This window comes from Cibotium barometz, chromosome 24 (assembly GCF_041138505.1).
Source record: "Cibotium barometz isolate CiBa-2024 chromosome 24, ASM4113850v1, whole genome shotgun sequence".
NCBI classification, from domain to species: Eukaryota; Viridiplantae; Streptophyta; class Polypodiopsida; order Cyatheales; family Cibotiaceae; genus Cibotium; species Cibotium barometz.
This window is the reverse complement of record NC_141069.1, coordinates 56462980-56480700: the sequence shown is the minus strand read 5'-3', so window position 1 is coordinate 56480700 and position 17721 is coordinate 56462980. Positions and strand designations below refer to the sequence as shown.

The following is a 17721-nucleotide window of genomic DNA, read 5'->3' as shown; positions in this document are numbered from 1 at the left end:
TGAGGATGCACTAAAAGAGCTTCTTCTACAAGGGAATATTTATATTTGTGACATAAACCTCACTTTTATCTTGTCTATGATGATGACAATGGTTCAATGAAAAGTCAAAGAAGGAAAGTCAAAGAGAAATTATGTCGATAGGAGGAGAATAATAGAGTTTTTTCGCACAAAAGAGAAAATAGAAAAAAAATTCATATACATCCATGAATATTCACAAAAAGAAGACCGAAACAACTCTCAGGTGGGTGTCAAAGAAGTTGTTGATGAAACACAACTACTGTGAAGAAACTATGCAACTATAGCTGCTTAAACGACTTCTAGAGGTTGTTGCCAATGGAGAGGGGTATACTTGAACTTTGAGAATACAAAATCCGACTAAAATGAGGAAAATGTACCAATAGTGGGTGCTTGCTGGAAAGACGGCAGCTACCTAGGTAGTGGTTCAAAGCATAGGAATACTATAGAAACTTAAGAAAAAGCACTGAAAGACATGAAAAAAAACCAAGGAAGTAACTATAAGTAAAGATGTGCCGAGACCAGTTGCAAAACGAACATTCAAGGATGACAATATCAAAGAAGAGGTTAAATATGTGCATCAATTCCAACATAGCACTAGAGATGCATATCATGAATAGCCAATCCAAGAGATGGTACATACACCAAGAAGGGACCTACATACTATTTAAGAAGAATATTGGCTAAAAGTCATGATGGAAAAGGAAAGGTTGCAGTCATAGTGGACGATGATTAGATATTTGGGTCAGTGTTTTTTTTTCAAAGGACCCCCTTGAAAATCTATAGCCTAATTGGGCGACCTTGTCCCGACAGGGCCCTAACTTGGAGTCTATGATTTTTAGAAATACCTTAAATATGTTGAAAAATTTCTAAAAATAAAAGACATATTTATGTATGTTTCCTATTTTTTTCAGAATTTTTGGCGATCATATAATATTTCTTTTGAATTTTTAAAGATTTTTTGACGATAAAAATTCAATTTTTGAAAAATACAAAAAATACACTAATATCGCCTAAAAAATTTCCAAAACTCCATTTGATCACCTAATTTTCTAAAACTTGCCTTTTTAAAAAAAAAATTTGGTTAGGGTGCCAAGCAGCACCCCGATACACCTTGTGGACATGTAAGCGGGTGTTTAAACACTCGTTTTAAACAAAAGTTCAAACCATTGTGTGAACCACATCTTCCACACTCGCGCTTTGAGAACCCACACACTCCGCTAGAGAGGCTGCAAGCTTAAACACATTCGCACACAGTGCCTGATGAAATGCATGTGCATTTGTAGGTACTTAACCCGTTTAAACAGTGGGCCACTTAAAAAAAGCAGCCATGATTGGTTGACGTGTAGGTAAAAAGGGTGCCATGTATAGTGGCACCCTGATATCTATCACTAACCATCATAGTGGACTTCAATGTGACTAATTGCTATTAGAGGTGATGCATATGACACATATGCAGGAGCACAATCGGCTTAGAATGCGGGGGCTAGATTTTTCACTAGTTTCCCTGCGTGGTGCAGGATAGCTAGGTTTGACACTTATAAGAACCAAACTAGATTTTCCACTTGGTGGTCCTAGTTTCCCTGCGTGGTGCAAAATAGCTAGGTCTGACACTTTTAAGAGCCAAAATTGAGGCCTACAAAAGAACTTAGGGTCCCATGATAAAACCACCAAGTGAGGGCTTTTTTGGGCCAAGTCCTAAATACAATGGATGTAGCTATGAATCATTCAAAGCATCAAATGAATTTGATGCAAAGATTATGATGAATAGAATGAAAAACCTTAGTGATTCCATTACTCATGCAAATTTGTTTCAAGCCTTCACACACACACACACTCTAGCTAGTACTCTACGGAGGGTGGTACCATTACTTTGTAGTTGGTCCATGCTTTTGTTATTGAAAATGCTTTGATAAGGAAGAAATGCTTTGATAAGGAAGAAATGCTTTGAGAAGGGCTTCCTTAACAAGATTTTAACTCAAGAGTTATAACAAATGCTAATCTGAGATAATAGTTTAAACATACCTTTAGAGATATCTTGATATTACTCCTAGATGGTCTATGAACCAAATTGGTTGGAACCCTTCTTGAAGGATTTCACGGACATCACATAAATGTAAACAAATTTTGCAAGATTTGAAATAATGGAAATTGTCAAGTAGCGTTGTTGTAATCATGTCAGTTCATTTTACTAATGTTTGTTATTAACATTAAAAAAAATATTTGCATTGTTATTGAAATATTACATTTTGATAGGTTAAAACTTAAGGGAAACCCTAATGCACTTCCTGTTACATGATGTTGATTGGTATACTTATCATTTAGTAGAGGGTGATGTTTTTAAGGACACAACCACTAATCACAAGAAGTTTTAAGACATTTTCCCACTATGATTCCCACATTGAGGATTATGACAACATCATGAGCTTCTGCAAGCGAGGCGGAGCATGCCTAGCTAGATGCGGTGGGGGGCAGGCAGCCCCCTGCCCCCCGCCGCACCTAGCTAAGTATGTGGAGCCTCGTCTGCAAAAGCTCATGATGTTGAACACTATAGGGAAACATAAGGGAAAGTGGGTCTCTTTCCCACGTGGAAAAATGCCCAAAACTTCTTGTGAATGCTAGATGGGTGTAGCGAAATCTGTGTATGCTCATTTAAGTAGCACATGTATAATTAGCTAGGCATGTTTTCTGCCAAGTGAATCCAGTGTCCTAGTTGCCCAAGGCATTTGGTTGTTGAAGAGCGAAGAGTGGGCCATTGGAGCTTTTCCCATAGGCATTTGCCTTAGACCAACCAACAAGAGCCCTTTCTCGATCTTGCTCACACTGCCACTAAGCACTGCCTCTATCATGCTCATATCTAGAGCGGTAGGCAAATTGGAGAGGCAACAAGCTACAACCTCGGCTATCAACACATTTATGTGCTCCACCATGCCTTTTATCATCTCACTTGCATTGCCACCTCCTCCTCCTCCTCCTCCTTCTGTGGCCACCCTTGCATTCTCCAGGTCACTCCACCATCTTAACAAGCTTTGGCACACAGTGTGCATTGTATAGGACACCACTGTTTGTAGAGGCCATGCGGCAGCTATGTTTGTCTTGTTGAACTCTGCCAAGTGCTTCTCTAGAGGGTTTAATATAGCTTTGAGAACTTGATCAACCACATCTAGTTTTACTTCGCGCTTGGCTTGCAGCTTCCTCTTCTCTAACCAACTGTATTAGGAGACACTCATCCACATTAATTAGGGAAGCCCATTAAAGAATAACGGCAAAATACAAATCAAGAGTGTTTTGCTCAAGAATCTTCTAGTACTCACCTCTCTTTCTTCTTGCGCAGCTTGGACCATTCCGATGCAGCATAAGTCTCCTTGGAGCAGACAATGCAAGGCACAAATTGCTCATCAACCACCTGCATCATCTCCATGGCTTGCTTGACATAGTAGAATATTCTTATTCTTTTCTCCGTAGGAGCTCCTTGTCTTTTAGACTTGTGAGGCCTTGAGAAGAGAACAACGGAACAGTTTAAAGCTTCCAACATATTGGTTTATGGGGATCTTAGCCTCCATAGCCCAATAGTGTAAGCTACGCTTGTCGAGGACAAGAATTATGTATTTTCTCTCGTACTCGAGATACAAGAAATACAAAGCCTTTCGAGGGGGGGTCGGCCTCACATATCCGGCCCTCACTGTGGTGTCGTGTGTAGATTGTTTATTTACTTTCAACTCTTCGCTATGTGTGTGATAGCAAGAGGCAAGTGGAATTCACTGTTAGCACTCTTTGCTATATGTGTGATAGCAAGAGGCAAGTGGAATTCACTGTTAGCACTCTTTGCTATGTGTGGGGTGTGCATGCTCAAGATTCTTGTTAATTCATGTTACCCTTACAAGTCTTATGATGCATGATATGAAAGCATACTATGCACTGCTTTTAGCATGTTCATGCATGTGTTGCATATATGATGAAAGATGAGCTAAACTAGTTAAGAATTGCCACATAAGAATTCCGTAATAATTGTGCAATTCTATCTCTGATAAAAGGAATTGTTTGGCTATTAATACAATAATTCATGCAATTGTTATAAGAATTCTTAAATTGCATAAGGAATTAATTGTATTTTGGTTTCATTGGTATCAAAGATTAGGATTTTTCTTTCTTTTTGAAGAAGGGAACGATCCAAAGCTAAGTTTGCAAGGGCTTCTCTTTTGATTCTCTTAATCATAAAGAAATGGAAACCCTAGCAAAGGACCAGCAGGATGAGATTGATGTACGCATGGTGGATTTGAAGACTGATGAAGCTTCTATGGAAGGAACCCAAGCAGTAAGGCTTTTGGTTCAAAAGCTCCATGAAGCACAAGAGAATTCTTCTCTTCAACCACTGGTACAAGCACTCATGCGAGCTAACAATTTGGCTACTTCTCATAACAAGGAAAGACCTCTTTCCCCAGATCATGTTTCTTTGCAATGCAACCCTAGAGTGAGTGACAGCAAGGAGAACTCTTCGGAGGGTGCTCCTCGAAGAGGACGTTTCCCTCACTCTCCAGTTCGCGCAGCCAAGAGACGACGTCCAAGTGCAAGTAGTGATTCTATATCTTCATGAAGTGGGAAGAGTGAGCAAGGTAGACATCGCCAACGGCGAAGAAGGTCTCCTTCTCCACCATCAAGTCCTCCTTCGTCGACAGAATTAAGAGAATTATCTTTTACACCTACGAGGTCTTCTCACAAGGTGCACTCTCGAAAGAGACGCAAGAGGACTTATCGTGCGTGGAAAAGAGCGCGCAAGTTGGAGAAATTTAAAGAAGGTGGAAAGAATGTCTCTTTTCTTGTGTATGATGGTACGTATGGGCATACCGATAAAGTGTTGGGTTTTATCCAACAATTTGACTCTGCATTTGGAGGAGAGCATTTCACGGAAAGCTCTAAGCTACGTCACGTAGCCATGTACTTCCAAAAGAGTGCATGTCATTGGTGGGCTAGCCTACGTACGAAGGGCATAGCTCTGAAGACCTGGAAGGCTTGCCGAGAAGCTATCATGAAGCAGTTTCTCACGACAAATGCTAAAGATGATGTTCTCACATCTTGGCGGGGACTGAAGCTTGACAAGGGCGAAACCATGCAACGATACGTGGATAAGTTTTGGGATTCTCATCTCAAAGCTACCGTATTCAAGATGATTGATTTCACCGAGCAAAAGCAGTAGTATTGTGCTGGGCTTCCCGAAGATATGAAGACATATGTAAATGCACAGAAGCCTACAACGATCTCTGAAGTTATTCATCATTCTTTAGTTGTCGAGAAGATTTTCCCATCCAACAAAGTGGCTTCCAAGCCAATGGAGAAAGGGGAAACAAGATCTTCCAATGATCGTTTTGGCGAACAAGGTCATAATTATCGTAATTGTCCCCGAGGAGGACAAAAGAATGACACGCTGCAAGCAACAAATATTCTTTCATAAAGATGCTGAAGCTTTGTAATTATGTTATGTGTGGGGCAAGATGAGAAACCAGTCTCTACACATAACTTTATTTTAGTAGAGTTAGCCCAAAGGCTTGGCATCCAAATAGAGGAGTTGGGACCATCTCTAGAAGCGATGGGAGCTTTCAAAGGACAACAAGTTCCAGTTACACCGTTAATTGGAAAGTTAAGGCTCCACATCAATAACTATGTTGATAGTGAGGAATTTTATGTTTCCCCTCTTGAGCACGAGGATGTTATCCTAGGCACACCTTGGTTCCATAGAATGTATGCGCAATTAAAGTTTCCAGATAGAGTAGTCAATTTTAGTCATATGGGTAAAGACTTTAGTATTCCAGCCGAAAAGTAAAAGAAGTACAATTCCCATTGTAACCAATGATGCATTGAAGAAAGTAATGAAATCGTCTCTTTTTGCGTATGTGATATATGTTAAATATTCTCTTTTTGTTTCTGATTCTTCTTTGCATGTAAATCATGAACAAGGGAATCATGAAAAAGAACTTTGAACACTCGGAAGTAAAGCTCAAGTCTTTCCTTAAGGACTATAGTGACTGTTTCAAAGACTCTATTCCCGATGAGTTGCCACCAAGTCATGGAGAGGATGACCATAAAAAGGAGCTTACACAAAGGGAGTTCACCTCCAAATAAGCTGCCTTATAGGGTATCTCGTGCTCAACAGGAAGAAATAATGACTCAAGAAAACGAGCTTCTAGAAAAAGGAATGGTGCACCCTAGTTCCTCACCATTTTGTTCGCCAGTTTTGTTGGTGCAAAAAAAGGATGGTTCACACCGAAGGTGTGTGGACTATCATGCATTCAAAAAGAACACAATCAAAAATAGGTTCCCAATCCTTAGGATTGAGGATATTTTTGATAAGTTGCAAGGATCATCTTACTTCAGTAGGATAGACCTTAAGAGTGGATATCACCAGATCAGGATTGTGCCTGAAGATATTCACAAGACCGCGTTTCGTACGCAATTTGGTTTGTATGAGTTTTTAGTGATGCCTTTTGGTCTCACTAATACTCCCACAACTTTCAATCATTTGATAAATAGGATTTTTTATAAAAATCGTTCATTTACTAGTGTTTTCTTTGACGATGTAATTGTTTATTCTAGGTCAATTGAAGAACACAAGGAGCATTTGTCTCAAGTCTTTGATGCAGTACGTGCGCATAAGTTATAGATTAATGGCAAAAAGAGCGAGTTCTTTTTACAAGAGATCTGCTATCGTGGCCATATTATTTCTAAGGAAGGGATTCACATGGATCTTGAAAAGCTTAGAATAATAGATGGATGGCCATAGCTAAAGGATTTGAACGAGCTACGAAGTTTTATAGGTATGTGTTCATATTATAGACACTTCATAGAGAAGGTTTCTATAATAGATGTCCCACTACACGATTTAACAAAGAAAAAGGTTAAATATCAGCGGTGGCGGACAGCAAAAGAGAACACAACCTTTAAAGAACTTAAAGCTAAGCTTATGTCACGACCACTTTTAATGCTTCCAGATCTTAGTAAGATGTTCAAAGTTCATTGTGATGCAAGTGGCGATAGCCTAGGCTCTGTCTTTTCTCAAGAAGGATATCCTATAGCTTATGAAAATCGTCGCCTACAAGCACAAGAAAGGAACTTTGGAATTTATGAGAAGGAATTACTTGCTGTAATTCATGCATTAGAAACATGGAAGCATTATTTGTTGGGAACGCCTTTCATCATAAGGACAGACCATCAAAGCATCAAATATGTCATGACGCAGACTAAGTTGTCGGACAAGCAAACGAGGTGAGCAAATTTCCTTTCACGGTTTCATTTGCATTTTGCTCATATTGCAGGTAAACAGAATTTGGTAGCTAATGCACTTTCTAGGAGAGCTAGATCAAATGCAATCTCTATAGCATATAATCATGATTTGACAAGCATGATTGACAAGTATGCACAAGATAGTGATTTTGTGGATATAATGAGGGATCTCGAAAGTAATGTATTTTATGAACCATTTTCACTTAAGGAAGGATTCTTATTGCATGGCTCCAAGCTATGAATAACCCAAGACCTTCATGAAAAGGTTATGTATGAATCTCATGCTCTTCCTTATGCGGGGCATCGAGGCATTCAAGCTACCACAAATGCGATAGAAACTTATTTCTATTGGCCCTCAATGAAAAAGGACATCCAGGACTATGTCTGCCAATGCCTGGTGGTATGTCCAAAAATAAAGTATGATAGAGGGAAAGCTAATACAAGAAGATCATCCTGAGTTTGATGAACAAGAGGAGATCTTACAACCCGAATTCATCCTTAAACATGAGGATAATGTCCTACGAAGTGGTAAGGTAATTCGTCGATTTTTAGTCAAATTTAAGAATTATCCTCATGAAGATGCTAAGTGGATGCAGGAGCCTCAACTCAAAGACTCTATTGCATTGCTGCAAGAGTATAAAGTTTTATACAGGCTAGGTCAAGTTTAAGCTTCTCCATGTACAACGTAACATTAATGCAAAGGTTTTGCTCTCTTTCTCATTTCTCTAATGAAATGGCATTAATGTTAATTGAAGCTTATGTATGCATGCTATGTTTAAGTTTTTGTGCACAAAAATGTGAATCAGCTTAGCGATGGTTTCACCACCTAAAGCACCTTCTAGATTAGCCATCTAGTCAAGGAAAGGATTCAGCACTCATATGTGGATCCCAAGTGACAATGTGGCTATTTTTCTCAAAAGACCTTATAGTCGAGGATGACTAAAGATTTAAGGGCGGGATATGTCATCAAAAATTTAATTTTGATGAATAAGCTTCACAATGACTTTCTCTCTCTAGAACTGGCCCTTCTAGAGAGAGAAAACCCATGGAAGCAAGGATACGGAGGCAGTGGGGAAGTGCATTTAGGCAATGTGAGGTGCCTGGAGGGTAATGCAAAAGTGCCTAGAACATCTTGCCAGGACTTCTACATGCTTTACAGAAGTCAAAACGGGTAAGAGATGACCTCGAAACGAACAAATAATGGCTTACGGAGCGAGAACGGGGGCTAGACACATGAACCAATGGGCTGGAAGGACCAAATATGAGGCCAAGGAGTGGGAAAGGGTGTTGGAGTGCTGATCAAGCCACAATTCAAAAAGGCGCCTCCTAAAAGTAATGAAGCCCCACAATTTTAGGCCAAAAAGCACACATCCTCTCTCTAGACTCCAAAAATAGGGCAGAGGGTGCTTTTTCAAGATGGCGTGGGCTTGAGGAGGTTCTATCTCTCACATACGGAGGCCAATTGGAGAAGGAAGAAGTGCGGGTGGAAGCTCTCATCAACCTCTGCAACCGTGGGGTTACAGTTCTCTCCTTTTCTCCTCTACTAGTATAGCTACCCTTGGTAGCCTGCTTATTTACTTAGTCAAATCTTCATGAAGCTATGTACTAGCATTAAGCTTGACATAGTAGAAGATTTTTATTCTTTTCTCCGTAGGAGCTCCTTGTCTTTTAGACTTGTGAGGCCTTGAGAAGAGAACAACGAAACAGCTTAAAGCTTCCAACATATTGGTTTATGGGGATCTTAGCCTCCATAGCCCAATAGTGTAAGCTACGCTTGTCGAGGACAAGAATTATGTATTTTCTCTCGTACTCGAGATACAAGAAATACAAAGCCTTTCAAGGGGGAGTCGGCCTCACATATCCGGCCCTCACTGTGGTGTCGTGTGTAGATTGTTTATTTACTTTCAACTCTTTGCTATGTGTGTGATAGCAAGAGGCAAGTGGAATTCAGTTAGCACTCTTTGCTATGTGTGTGATAGCAAGAGGCAAGTGGAATTCACTATTAGCACTCTTTGCTATGTGTGGGGTGTGCATGCTCAAGATTCTTATTAATTCATGTTACCCTTACAAGTCTTATGATGCATGATATGAAAGGATACTATGCACCACTTTTAGCATGTTCATGCATGTGTTGCATATATGATGAAAGATGAGCTAAACTAGTTAAGAATTGCCACATAAGAATTCTGCAATAATTGTGCAATTCTATCTCTGATAAAAGGAATTGTTTGTCTATTAATACAATAATTCATGCAATTGTTATAAGAATTCTTAAATTGCACAAGGAATTAATTGTATTTTGGTTTCACATCATATGCCCCAAGCTCTCATTCCCACCTTCCACCCTCCTCTTAAGTGATGCAAGTCTCTATGAAGAACACGTAGGCCTTACAAGGAGTCTGGAAGAGAACAAGGCCGCTGTAAGAGCCATTGAGGAGAGGCTCAAAGCAATGGAAGCGGAGGCTACTCAAAAGGAGAAACACAAGCCTGATGTCATTCTCCTTGAAAACGGCCCGTCTACTCCCAATGATGAGGCCTCATCAAAACCTAAAGGCCCACTAGACAATGCAACAAAGGAAACATAGCCTCAAGTCTCTTTAGAAAAATCGAGGACAATGTGAAAGGGTCCGGACAAAAGAATCTATACTTGCAAAGACCCTTTCTCCGGAGTTGATTAGAATGCCATACCACTTGAATAGACTATCTAGAGCCACCTGTAGAGCTGATGCTACCCTTGGATGAACAAAGAATGGAATGATGGACACTAGGCAGATTGTAGCCCCCACTACATCGGGCCTCCCATCCACCCGCTCCGCTTATAGACTAGGGGAATCCCGCTTCCCTAGATGCGAGCCCCCATTGACCACCCCATGCCCAACCCAATGAAAACATGGGGCAGCTTCTTCATCCTCAGCTAGGCCATAACCTTGAAAGGGATCCATACTCGCCGGTGGTTGGAATCAACACCTACCGAGATGAGTTTAGGCATCGAGTCTCTTTGAAGCAATCAATGCTCCGGCAAACCATCCTGGTCAAGTGGGCCAATCCCCTCAGGGGTCCCAGAATCAAATCCTGGAACTTGTTTTGATTTTGTAGAGCTGCATATCAACACAAAAGTGAGCAACATCATGGCCAGACCACGTGAGTGGAGATGGTCATCAATTAGCAAAACATGTGATGTGTTACTAATTCATGACTTGAATCCACTAGTACGCACTTATTAGCCATCATCCATGCACATATGCTCTAATATAAGCACACCCATTAGTCAAGTCCGTAGTGTATCTCACAAACCATCAATAGTGTATCTCACAGACCATCAATAGTGCATCTCACAGACCATCAATAGTGTACAACATACTAATAAGGTCCTAGTACTCCTTGCATCAATCACTGGTCACTACCAATCGAGAGAAAAGACTCCCTTCCCAGCAGAGAAATACCAACACTAGCCTTGTAAATGCTAGGTCCCCCTTGGTCTCCTAATCATCACCCCCCCTCTTATGGGATCCAGTATGTGGTTCACCTCTAGCGCCTTGAACTCTCTTTCTATCTGCTAAGGATTTGTTTGACTTCTCCTCCTTTCCATTCCCTCCTATCTAGACTACTCTCCCCTTCTCTCTATTGTCCACAAACCCCCTTCCTCAAAGGGTCCACTGAATCCTACCCTACTACTCTCCCCCCTCTCTCTACTCACCCTGACTCTCTCCCTCCCTCTCTCACTCCTCCCTACCTCTCTTGGTCAACTCTGTCTCTTTCACCATTTCCCCTACTCGAGCCCTCTCTCTCTCTCTCTCTCTCTCTCTCTCTCTCTTTGTGCTCTCTACTCTCCCTTTCTACCTTTTGACTCTCCTTCTACCAATACTAGGTAAACCCCCCATTTGCGCCTTAGTGACTAAACTTATGTCGCTTATGCGACTACAATTTTCTTTTGGAAATTTTTAGTCGCTTATGCGACGTAATATGCAGTCGCTACAATTTTCTTTTGGAAATTTTTAGTCGCTTATGCGACGTAATATGCAGTCGCTACTAAAGTTGCCTAAGCGACTTAAAAATGTAGTTGCTTAAGCGAAGCGACTCAGTTAGCGACTTAAGGCAAAGTTAGTCGCTTAGGCGACTGTAGTCACCGGGAACTTTGAAAAGTACCATTCAATTTTTGCGCGATGTCTTTTCTCTCTCAGTCTCTCCCCCCCTTCTCTCTCTCTCTCTCTCTCTCTCTCTCTCTCTCTCTCACACACACACACACACACACACACACACACACACACACACACACACACACACACACACATGCATTGAGTTCTCTCCCTCTCTCTCTCTCTCTCACACACACACACAGAGCTCTCTCTCTCTCTCTCTCTCTCTCTCTCTCACACACACACACACACACACACACACATACAGCTTTCTCTCTCTCTCTCTCTCTCTCTCTCTCTCTCTCTCTCACACACACACACACACACACACACACACACACATGCATCTCTCTCTCTCTACCTCTCTCTCTCTCTCTCACACACACACACACATACACACAGATTCTTTGCCCCCCCTCTCTCTCTTTCACACACACACACACACACACACACACACGTTTGCGTGCAGACATGGAGTTGGATGATGAGCTAATGAGGAGGTCGTGTAGCGACGAGCAATGCTATATATCCATTGAGGCTTCATGTGGCGAGCGGCTCGTGGGCTATGCCCTTGACCACATCCGGGAGGAGATGGTAGATTTTGCGGAGATACCACTCAGAGACATTCGAGTGCAATTAGACTACATGCAGGCGGTGTCCACTTCAGCCATGGGAGGGACTTTCAACTTCTGTCGGCCATCTCGGGAGACAACACCATCGTCAAGAAGAAGCTGGTTACGGTGTGCATCTGAGACATAGGTTCACTGTAAGAGACGCGGGAAGTGTGCATGCTAGTCTCCACCCAACCACGGCTCTTATAGTAGCTTAGTGTGTCCCTGACCACCCATTGGCCATACCTTTATACTTTAGCTTAGAGCCACCCCTTTATTGGTATGAGTGCACACGTAAGGTTCCATGTAGGACCCCCCTAAAGATCGTTGTCGTGACATTACTCCCCCCTTTCGGAAGAGTTTTCATCCTCGAAAACAAAAGTAGGAAACCGTTTTCGCAGAATGCTAACATTTTCCCAAGTGGAACCTTCGATAGAACGATCCTTCCACTTGACAAGAGCTTGGCGCCTAACATGACGACGCGTACGTTGCACATGAAATTTGAGAATACTTTCTAGTTCATGTGGTAGAGCTGGTGGTTCTATGAGTTCCACAAAAATACCATTATCCACAATGTTGTTATTACCTACCCGTTTTCGTAGATGACTGACATGAAACAATGGGTGTATTCGGGAATTCTCTGGTAAGTCTAGCTTGTAAGCTACTTAGCCTATCCTCTTAAGAATTGTGAAAGGTCCACAATATCTTGGAGATAGCTTAGGCACTGGTCCCGTTTTCATAGATTCTGGACCTTGAGAAACACCTGATCACCTTTGTCAAAAGTAATCTGTCTTTGTTTCTCATATGCATAGTGCTTAGAGCGATCTTGTGCCTGACGAACATTTTGATGAGCTACTTTAAGCATGTCAAAATGATCCTACAAAATATCTTTTACTTGATGAATACGCTCATTAGCTAACCCCACCGTAATAGGTGACCTAGGTTGGAATAATTCATCAACTCATGGCAACAGATAGGCTTATCCTTAATTGTGAGAGCCTAGGGTGAGGCACTAGGTCTAATGAAACCATGCTGAAGGTAGTAAGCTAACCGACATTCCACCTCCGTAGCTTCACTAGCACTAAGCCTATATGAAGGCTTACTCACTGGCTTACTTCCCGGCATAACTTTGATGCCGTGTTGCACCATGCGCTCTGGCGGAAGCGGAGACAGTTGCTACACCTAAACATTTGGGGGGGCTTGGTATCATTAATCCTATGTCATGCTCAAACTATTTTGCCAAATTTGTGGTTTCTCTGGCCACTAATCACCAAGCATGAGCTATTATGGTCAATGTGATGATTAACCAATCTAAGTTGAAGTCAAATGGGAGCTCTTGGAAAGGCCTCAATAGTAGGGATAAGCTTTTGGCCCCTTCCAAGCCCGCAGTGGACGCAACATCTCCTTATGTGCAGAAGGCTACAGATGCCGCTGTGCAGGTGGCAACACCCATTGCATCTGATGTGGCTGTGCAGGCAGATAAGGTCTTGAAGAATGCTGGCATTGATACGAAGCCTGTGGTAGATGCAGCCAAGACTGTGGTTGTTGTAGCGGGGGGAAGCCACTGAACAAACAGTTAAGGTTCTTGAAGGCGCAACAAGTGCGCTGGCAGTGCTACTGCAAAGGCATGCTAAGCCCTCATCGGAATGCTGTCTCTTGGATTGCATTGAATGCAAAAGCCGTGAAAAGTGCACTGTGGGTTACCTTACTTGGAAGGCCGTCTCTTGAACTGCAGTGATTGCAGGGTATGCACAAGACGGTCAAGCGAGCAAATGCTGAACTGCTTTGAAGAGATTCAGCGTGAGGGCATCCGTCCATTTGACCTTCGTATGCATCTTGAAAGCATGTGCCATGCTCAGAGCAAGGGGAACCAATCCATGATGAGATTTTGAGGCCAGAGACTATTGGAGCATCATATTATGCTATGTACTAGTCTCGTGGACATGTATGCCATGTGTGGTGCTACCTACAACGCAAAATTTGTCTATAGACATGTTGGACAGCAGAGAGTATGAGGTGCGCCAGCCCATGATGTTGGTGCATGTGGCGAGAGTGGAGTGCAGTAGACACTCTTTGGCATGGTCTTAGCATGTACAGTTACATGTGGATTGTTGTGAGCGATTCCAGATTTTGATTTGCTCGCATGATGTCAGTTGTGCTCTTACCATGTACGCTCTTTGCGGTTATGGTCTAGCATGGATTTTGGCATGGTTATGCTCTCGTGTTAAGCATTGTGGTTTTTGCTAGTTATTTTTATGCTCCATGTACACTCGATTACGGAGTGTGATGCCTTGACAGGACTTGGTCGTTGATATTCAGACATCGCTCGGTTTTGAGTAGGTGAGATGCCATTAGGCATCGTGTCTGATTGCTTGGCTTGAGCACGGACTCGCCAGATTTCTTGGTGGATTTTTTGTCTATGTACGACATTGCAGGAGCTTCTACGCTCATGGTTTACCCGGATGCTTGATTCTCGGATGTTTTACTATTGAGATTGCTCCAATTACAGGGAAGACTCTGTCGATTTTTTGCCAGGTTTACTATGCATGTAGATGACGTTTTGGAGAGCTGTTTGAGCTAGGTCTAGCTCTGTTAGTGCACGGCTTGTTTGCACTCTGCAGCGGATTGTTCATTCGCGCTTCTTGCTCTCACTTACGGTCATTGATTTGCCATTCGAGGTGATACGCTACATGTGCTTGGCAGGTTTGTGATCTTGGAATAGATCTTGTGACAGAGCATGGACACAGTTGACAGGTGAGCTGAGTGTGCTTTTATATAAGCACATGGTTTATGCGATACTCTCTTCAAGTGGGAGATTGGTGATGTGATTCATCGATATCGCATATCATTGTACACCGATTTGTGTTCTAGTAGCCACTCTCGCAGGAGTGTGCTTGCTTGTATGCTCGTAGTGGCTATAGGTTACAGGTAGTCAGAGGTTACAGGTTCTACAGGTACAGGTTACGTAGTTGCCAGATTTTGCAGCACTACTTGTGGGATGCGTATTGAGCATCGTGTTTGCTCACTACTTGCACATATGGTTATGTGCTTTACGCTCGATTGAGAGCTGTCATCCCAGTGGTGAGTCATTGCGGTTTTCTGCTTGCCTTAGCCGAGGTTGGACACTGCTCTTCTGTTATCTTTGGTAGAGCCATACTTGAGCTACAGTTTGCGTATGCGAGCATCGGGTTGATGCGGTTTTATGCTTGATTAGCGTAGTGGTCGAGTGATCTCCCACTTTGACGCATATGCAGTTTTTGTTCTCTTGACATCCAACTAGCAGATATGTGTGACAATCTTGAGTCTACAGAGATGACTCGTGAGAGACGGAGGTCTCGTAGTTGCCGATACTTGCGTTGTTGGCATTGTGGTCACACAGGGCACATTAGACGTCGTTGCTTTAGACGTATGAGGCAGCAGCGGAGATGTATGCGAGATGCAGAGACGGTTTTGACACAGGCTAGAGAGGTGGCTGAGTATGCCAGTGACGGTGATGTCACATTTGCCTTTAGTGTACCTCTTGACTATATGTCTTCTACAGATGACACTGCTTTCCGTTGATTACTAGATGAGGATGCAGTTTTCCACGTCACACCATTTCGTGAGTGGGTTTAGTATCTTCTCTAGTGGGAGTTTTGGTCGTGTACATCTGGCTGATGGTTCAGCGCATGACATTGCAGGTGCAGGAGATGTACGCTTGTCATTGCCCAGTGGTGCATCTTATATGCTATGACATGTGCATTATGTTCCTAAACTGAGACAGAGTCTAATCTCAGTGAGACATTTGAGAGACAGTGGGTGTCAGGTACTTCTTGGAGAGTGGTCTTTTCAGATGCATTGCGGATCGCTAGTGATTGCGAGAGGAGCCAGGAGTGGCTTGGTCTATCCATTGCATGTATCTGATGTACGAGACAAGACACTCTCGATTTTGTTGCAGACATGTCAGCGAGAGATGAGACGGGTCTCTTTCGTGGTGGCTCGCTTGGTGATACTCTTCTGAAGGTCCCCTTGAGATTCAGTGAGTTCACCAGAGCAATTTTTCGTTTGGATCGAGGATGGAGACAACCCCCGTCCAATAATATTCCTTTAAGTCATCTAGAACTTTCTAAAATAAAACAAATAGTAATAACCATGCCACATATTATGCATGCCCTGGTGGAAGGCCTAGCGGCAGCACATCTGGCAAGAATTGTACATACTGACCTATATCCATTCAATGTAGTGTTGGATTTTACAAAAGAATTGAAGCCACGCGTAGGTATTATCGATTGGGAGTTACTACTGAGAGCGCCCAAAAAACGGGTGTCTCTCAATTTTGTATTTGAAGCAGACAAGAACCCTGAGAAGGTGGCACAGGCGGTCTCCTACGCAGACAGAGCGAAATAAACGGCCGTGGATAGCCCCTTAGCTTTATGATCCGTTTTTGGCAGATGCATACACTCCTGCATTTGATGTTTTTGTCTTGGGATATTTATTACAAACTTTATATGACTTTTGGCAGAAAGTACAAGAGTTGTGGATGGATAATAGTTCCTATGACAAAGCTACCATGGATACTATTATTTATAGAGTCAAAAATTGGATGTGCCTGCCTAATCGCGATGAGCGAAAATCAATTTTGCAAGTAGTAGAATTTTTTAGATCACTAAATACTGACCCAACGAGGGCACAACGTCCTCTTGTAGAGCTATCGGTGTCATTCACCCAATTTTGTAATGATACAGTATCAGGAGATTAAGTTTCAGGAATGGTACTTTGTTTCTCTCTTCAAAATTTGATGTATCCATTGTTTGAAATATTATCTCATTGAGTCTTTGCAATATCTCTTTCCTCTTGTGGTGTTTAAGTTTATGTTTTCTCTTCAAAATTTGATGTGCGCGCATTGTTTGAAGTATTTTTGGAGTCAAGTGGATATTTCTCATTGAGTCTTTGCAATACATATCTTCTCTCGTGGTGTTAAACTTTAAGTTTTTGAGGGTAATGGTCAATTTATCTTACGTTGATCTTTACAGTTCATTAAAATCCTAAAGTCATTTATGTTCATGCAGATATGGCAGAGGCGCAAGCAAACGAGCATCAAGAGTTAGCCAAGAAGGCATATGAGCGAATGAAGGCCCTTGCACATGGCCTGACAGTCCGCGAAGCTACAAGAACAGCATGTAGGTTGTCGAAATGGACAAATCCTACTTATGCCCAATGGAAAGACATAAATAAACGCGTAACCACAGAGATGATAAAGGAAATATGGCCATGTCCAGTGGTGGCGAGATTAAGAAGGGAAGATGGAAGATTTCACGTTGCACTCACAATGATATCAAAACTAATGTCGAGCGCATTTTCTTGGAGATGTACGATCATCCTCTCCATAACGCCGACGCTCCACTCTATTTTGCTAAGATGCTATATACACAATTTATCCTAGAAACTCCAGTGGACTTCACCTCTAGAGAGGCCACTGTCAACACCCACGACATACGTGAAGAGACAGTGACATTCACAAGGGAGGAACTTGCTCTCATGGTGGAGGGCACTGGATTGGAGTTAAACAAGGTCAAAGAAAGCTTAGGGGCCAGCTAGCAGAGAAGGAGAAAGAAGCTGAGCGATTATCTCAAGCGTCAACTCCTCCCCTGGCCAATAGAGGGATTCAAGAGAAGCTCACAAAGATCAGCCAAGATGTACAGAGC

At 42.3% G+C, this 17721-nt stretch overlaps 1 protein-coding gene and 1 pseudogene across 1 annotated transcript; one reads left to right on the top strand and one right to left on the bottom strand.

Moving 5' to 3' along the window:
* Positions 1-2553: 2553 nt before the first annotated feature.
* Positions 2554-3437, bottom strand: LOC147625489 (uncharacterized). Its single transcript, XM_086819037.1, has 2 exons — positions 3330-3437; positions 2554-3225 (listed from the first exon to the last, which is right to left on the bottom strand). Exons 1-2 carry the CDS (start codon positions 3434-3436, stop codon positions 2691-2693), a joined length of 642 nt encoding a protein of 213 aa, XP_086675163.1. The 5' UTR covers position 3437; the 3' UTR covers positions 2554-2690.
* A 10132-nt stretch (positions 3438-13569) lies between these two features.
* On the top strand, positions 13570-16037 carry LOC147625488 (uncharacterized; annotated as a pseudogene).
* The last annotated feature ends 1684 nt before the right edge of the window (positions 16038-17721 follow it).

Excerpts from the sequence above, each read along its gene's own strand:
- LOC147625489 (XM_086819037.1), bottom strand. The coding sequence starts at position 3,436 with ATGGAGATGATGCAGGTGGTTGATGAGCAATTTGTGCCTTGCATTGTC. Across the intron at positions 3,226-3,329 it reads CTGCGCAAGAAGAAAGAGAG|TTGGTTAGAGAAGAGGAAGC; the intron begins GTGAGTACTAGA and ends CTCCTAATACAG.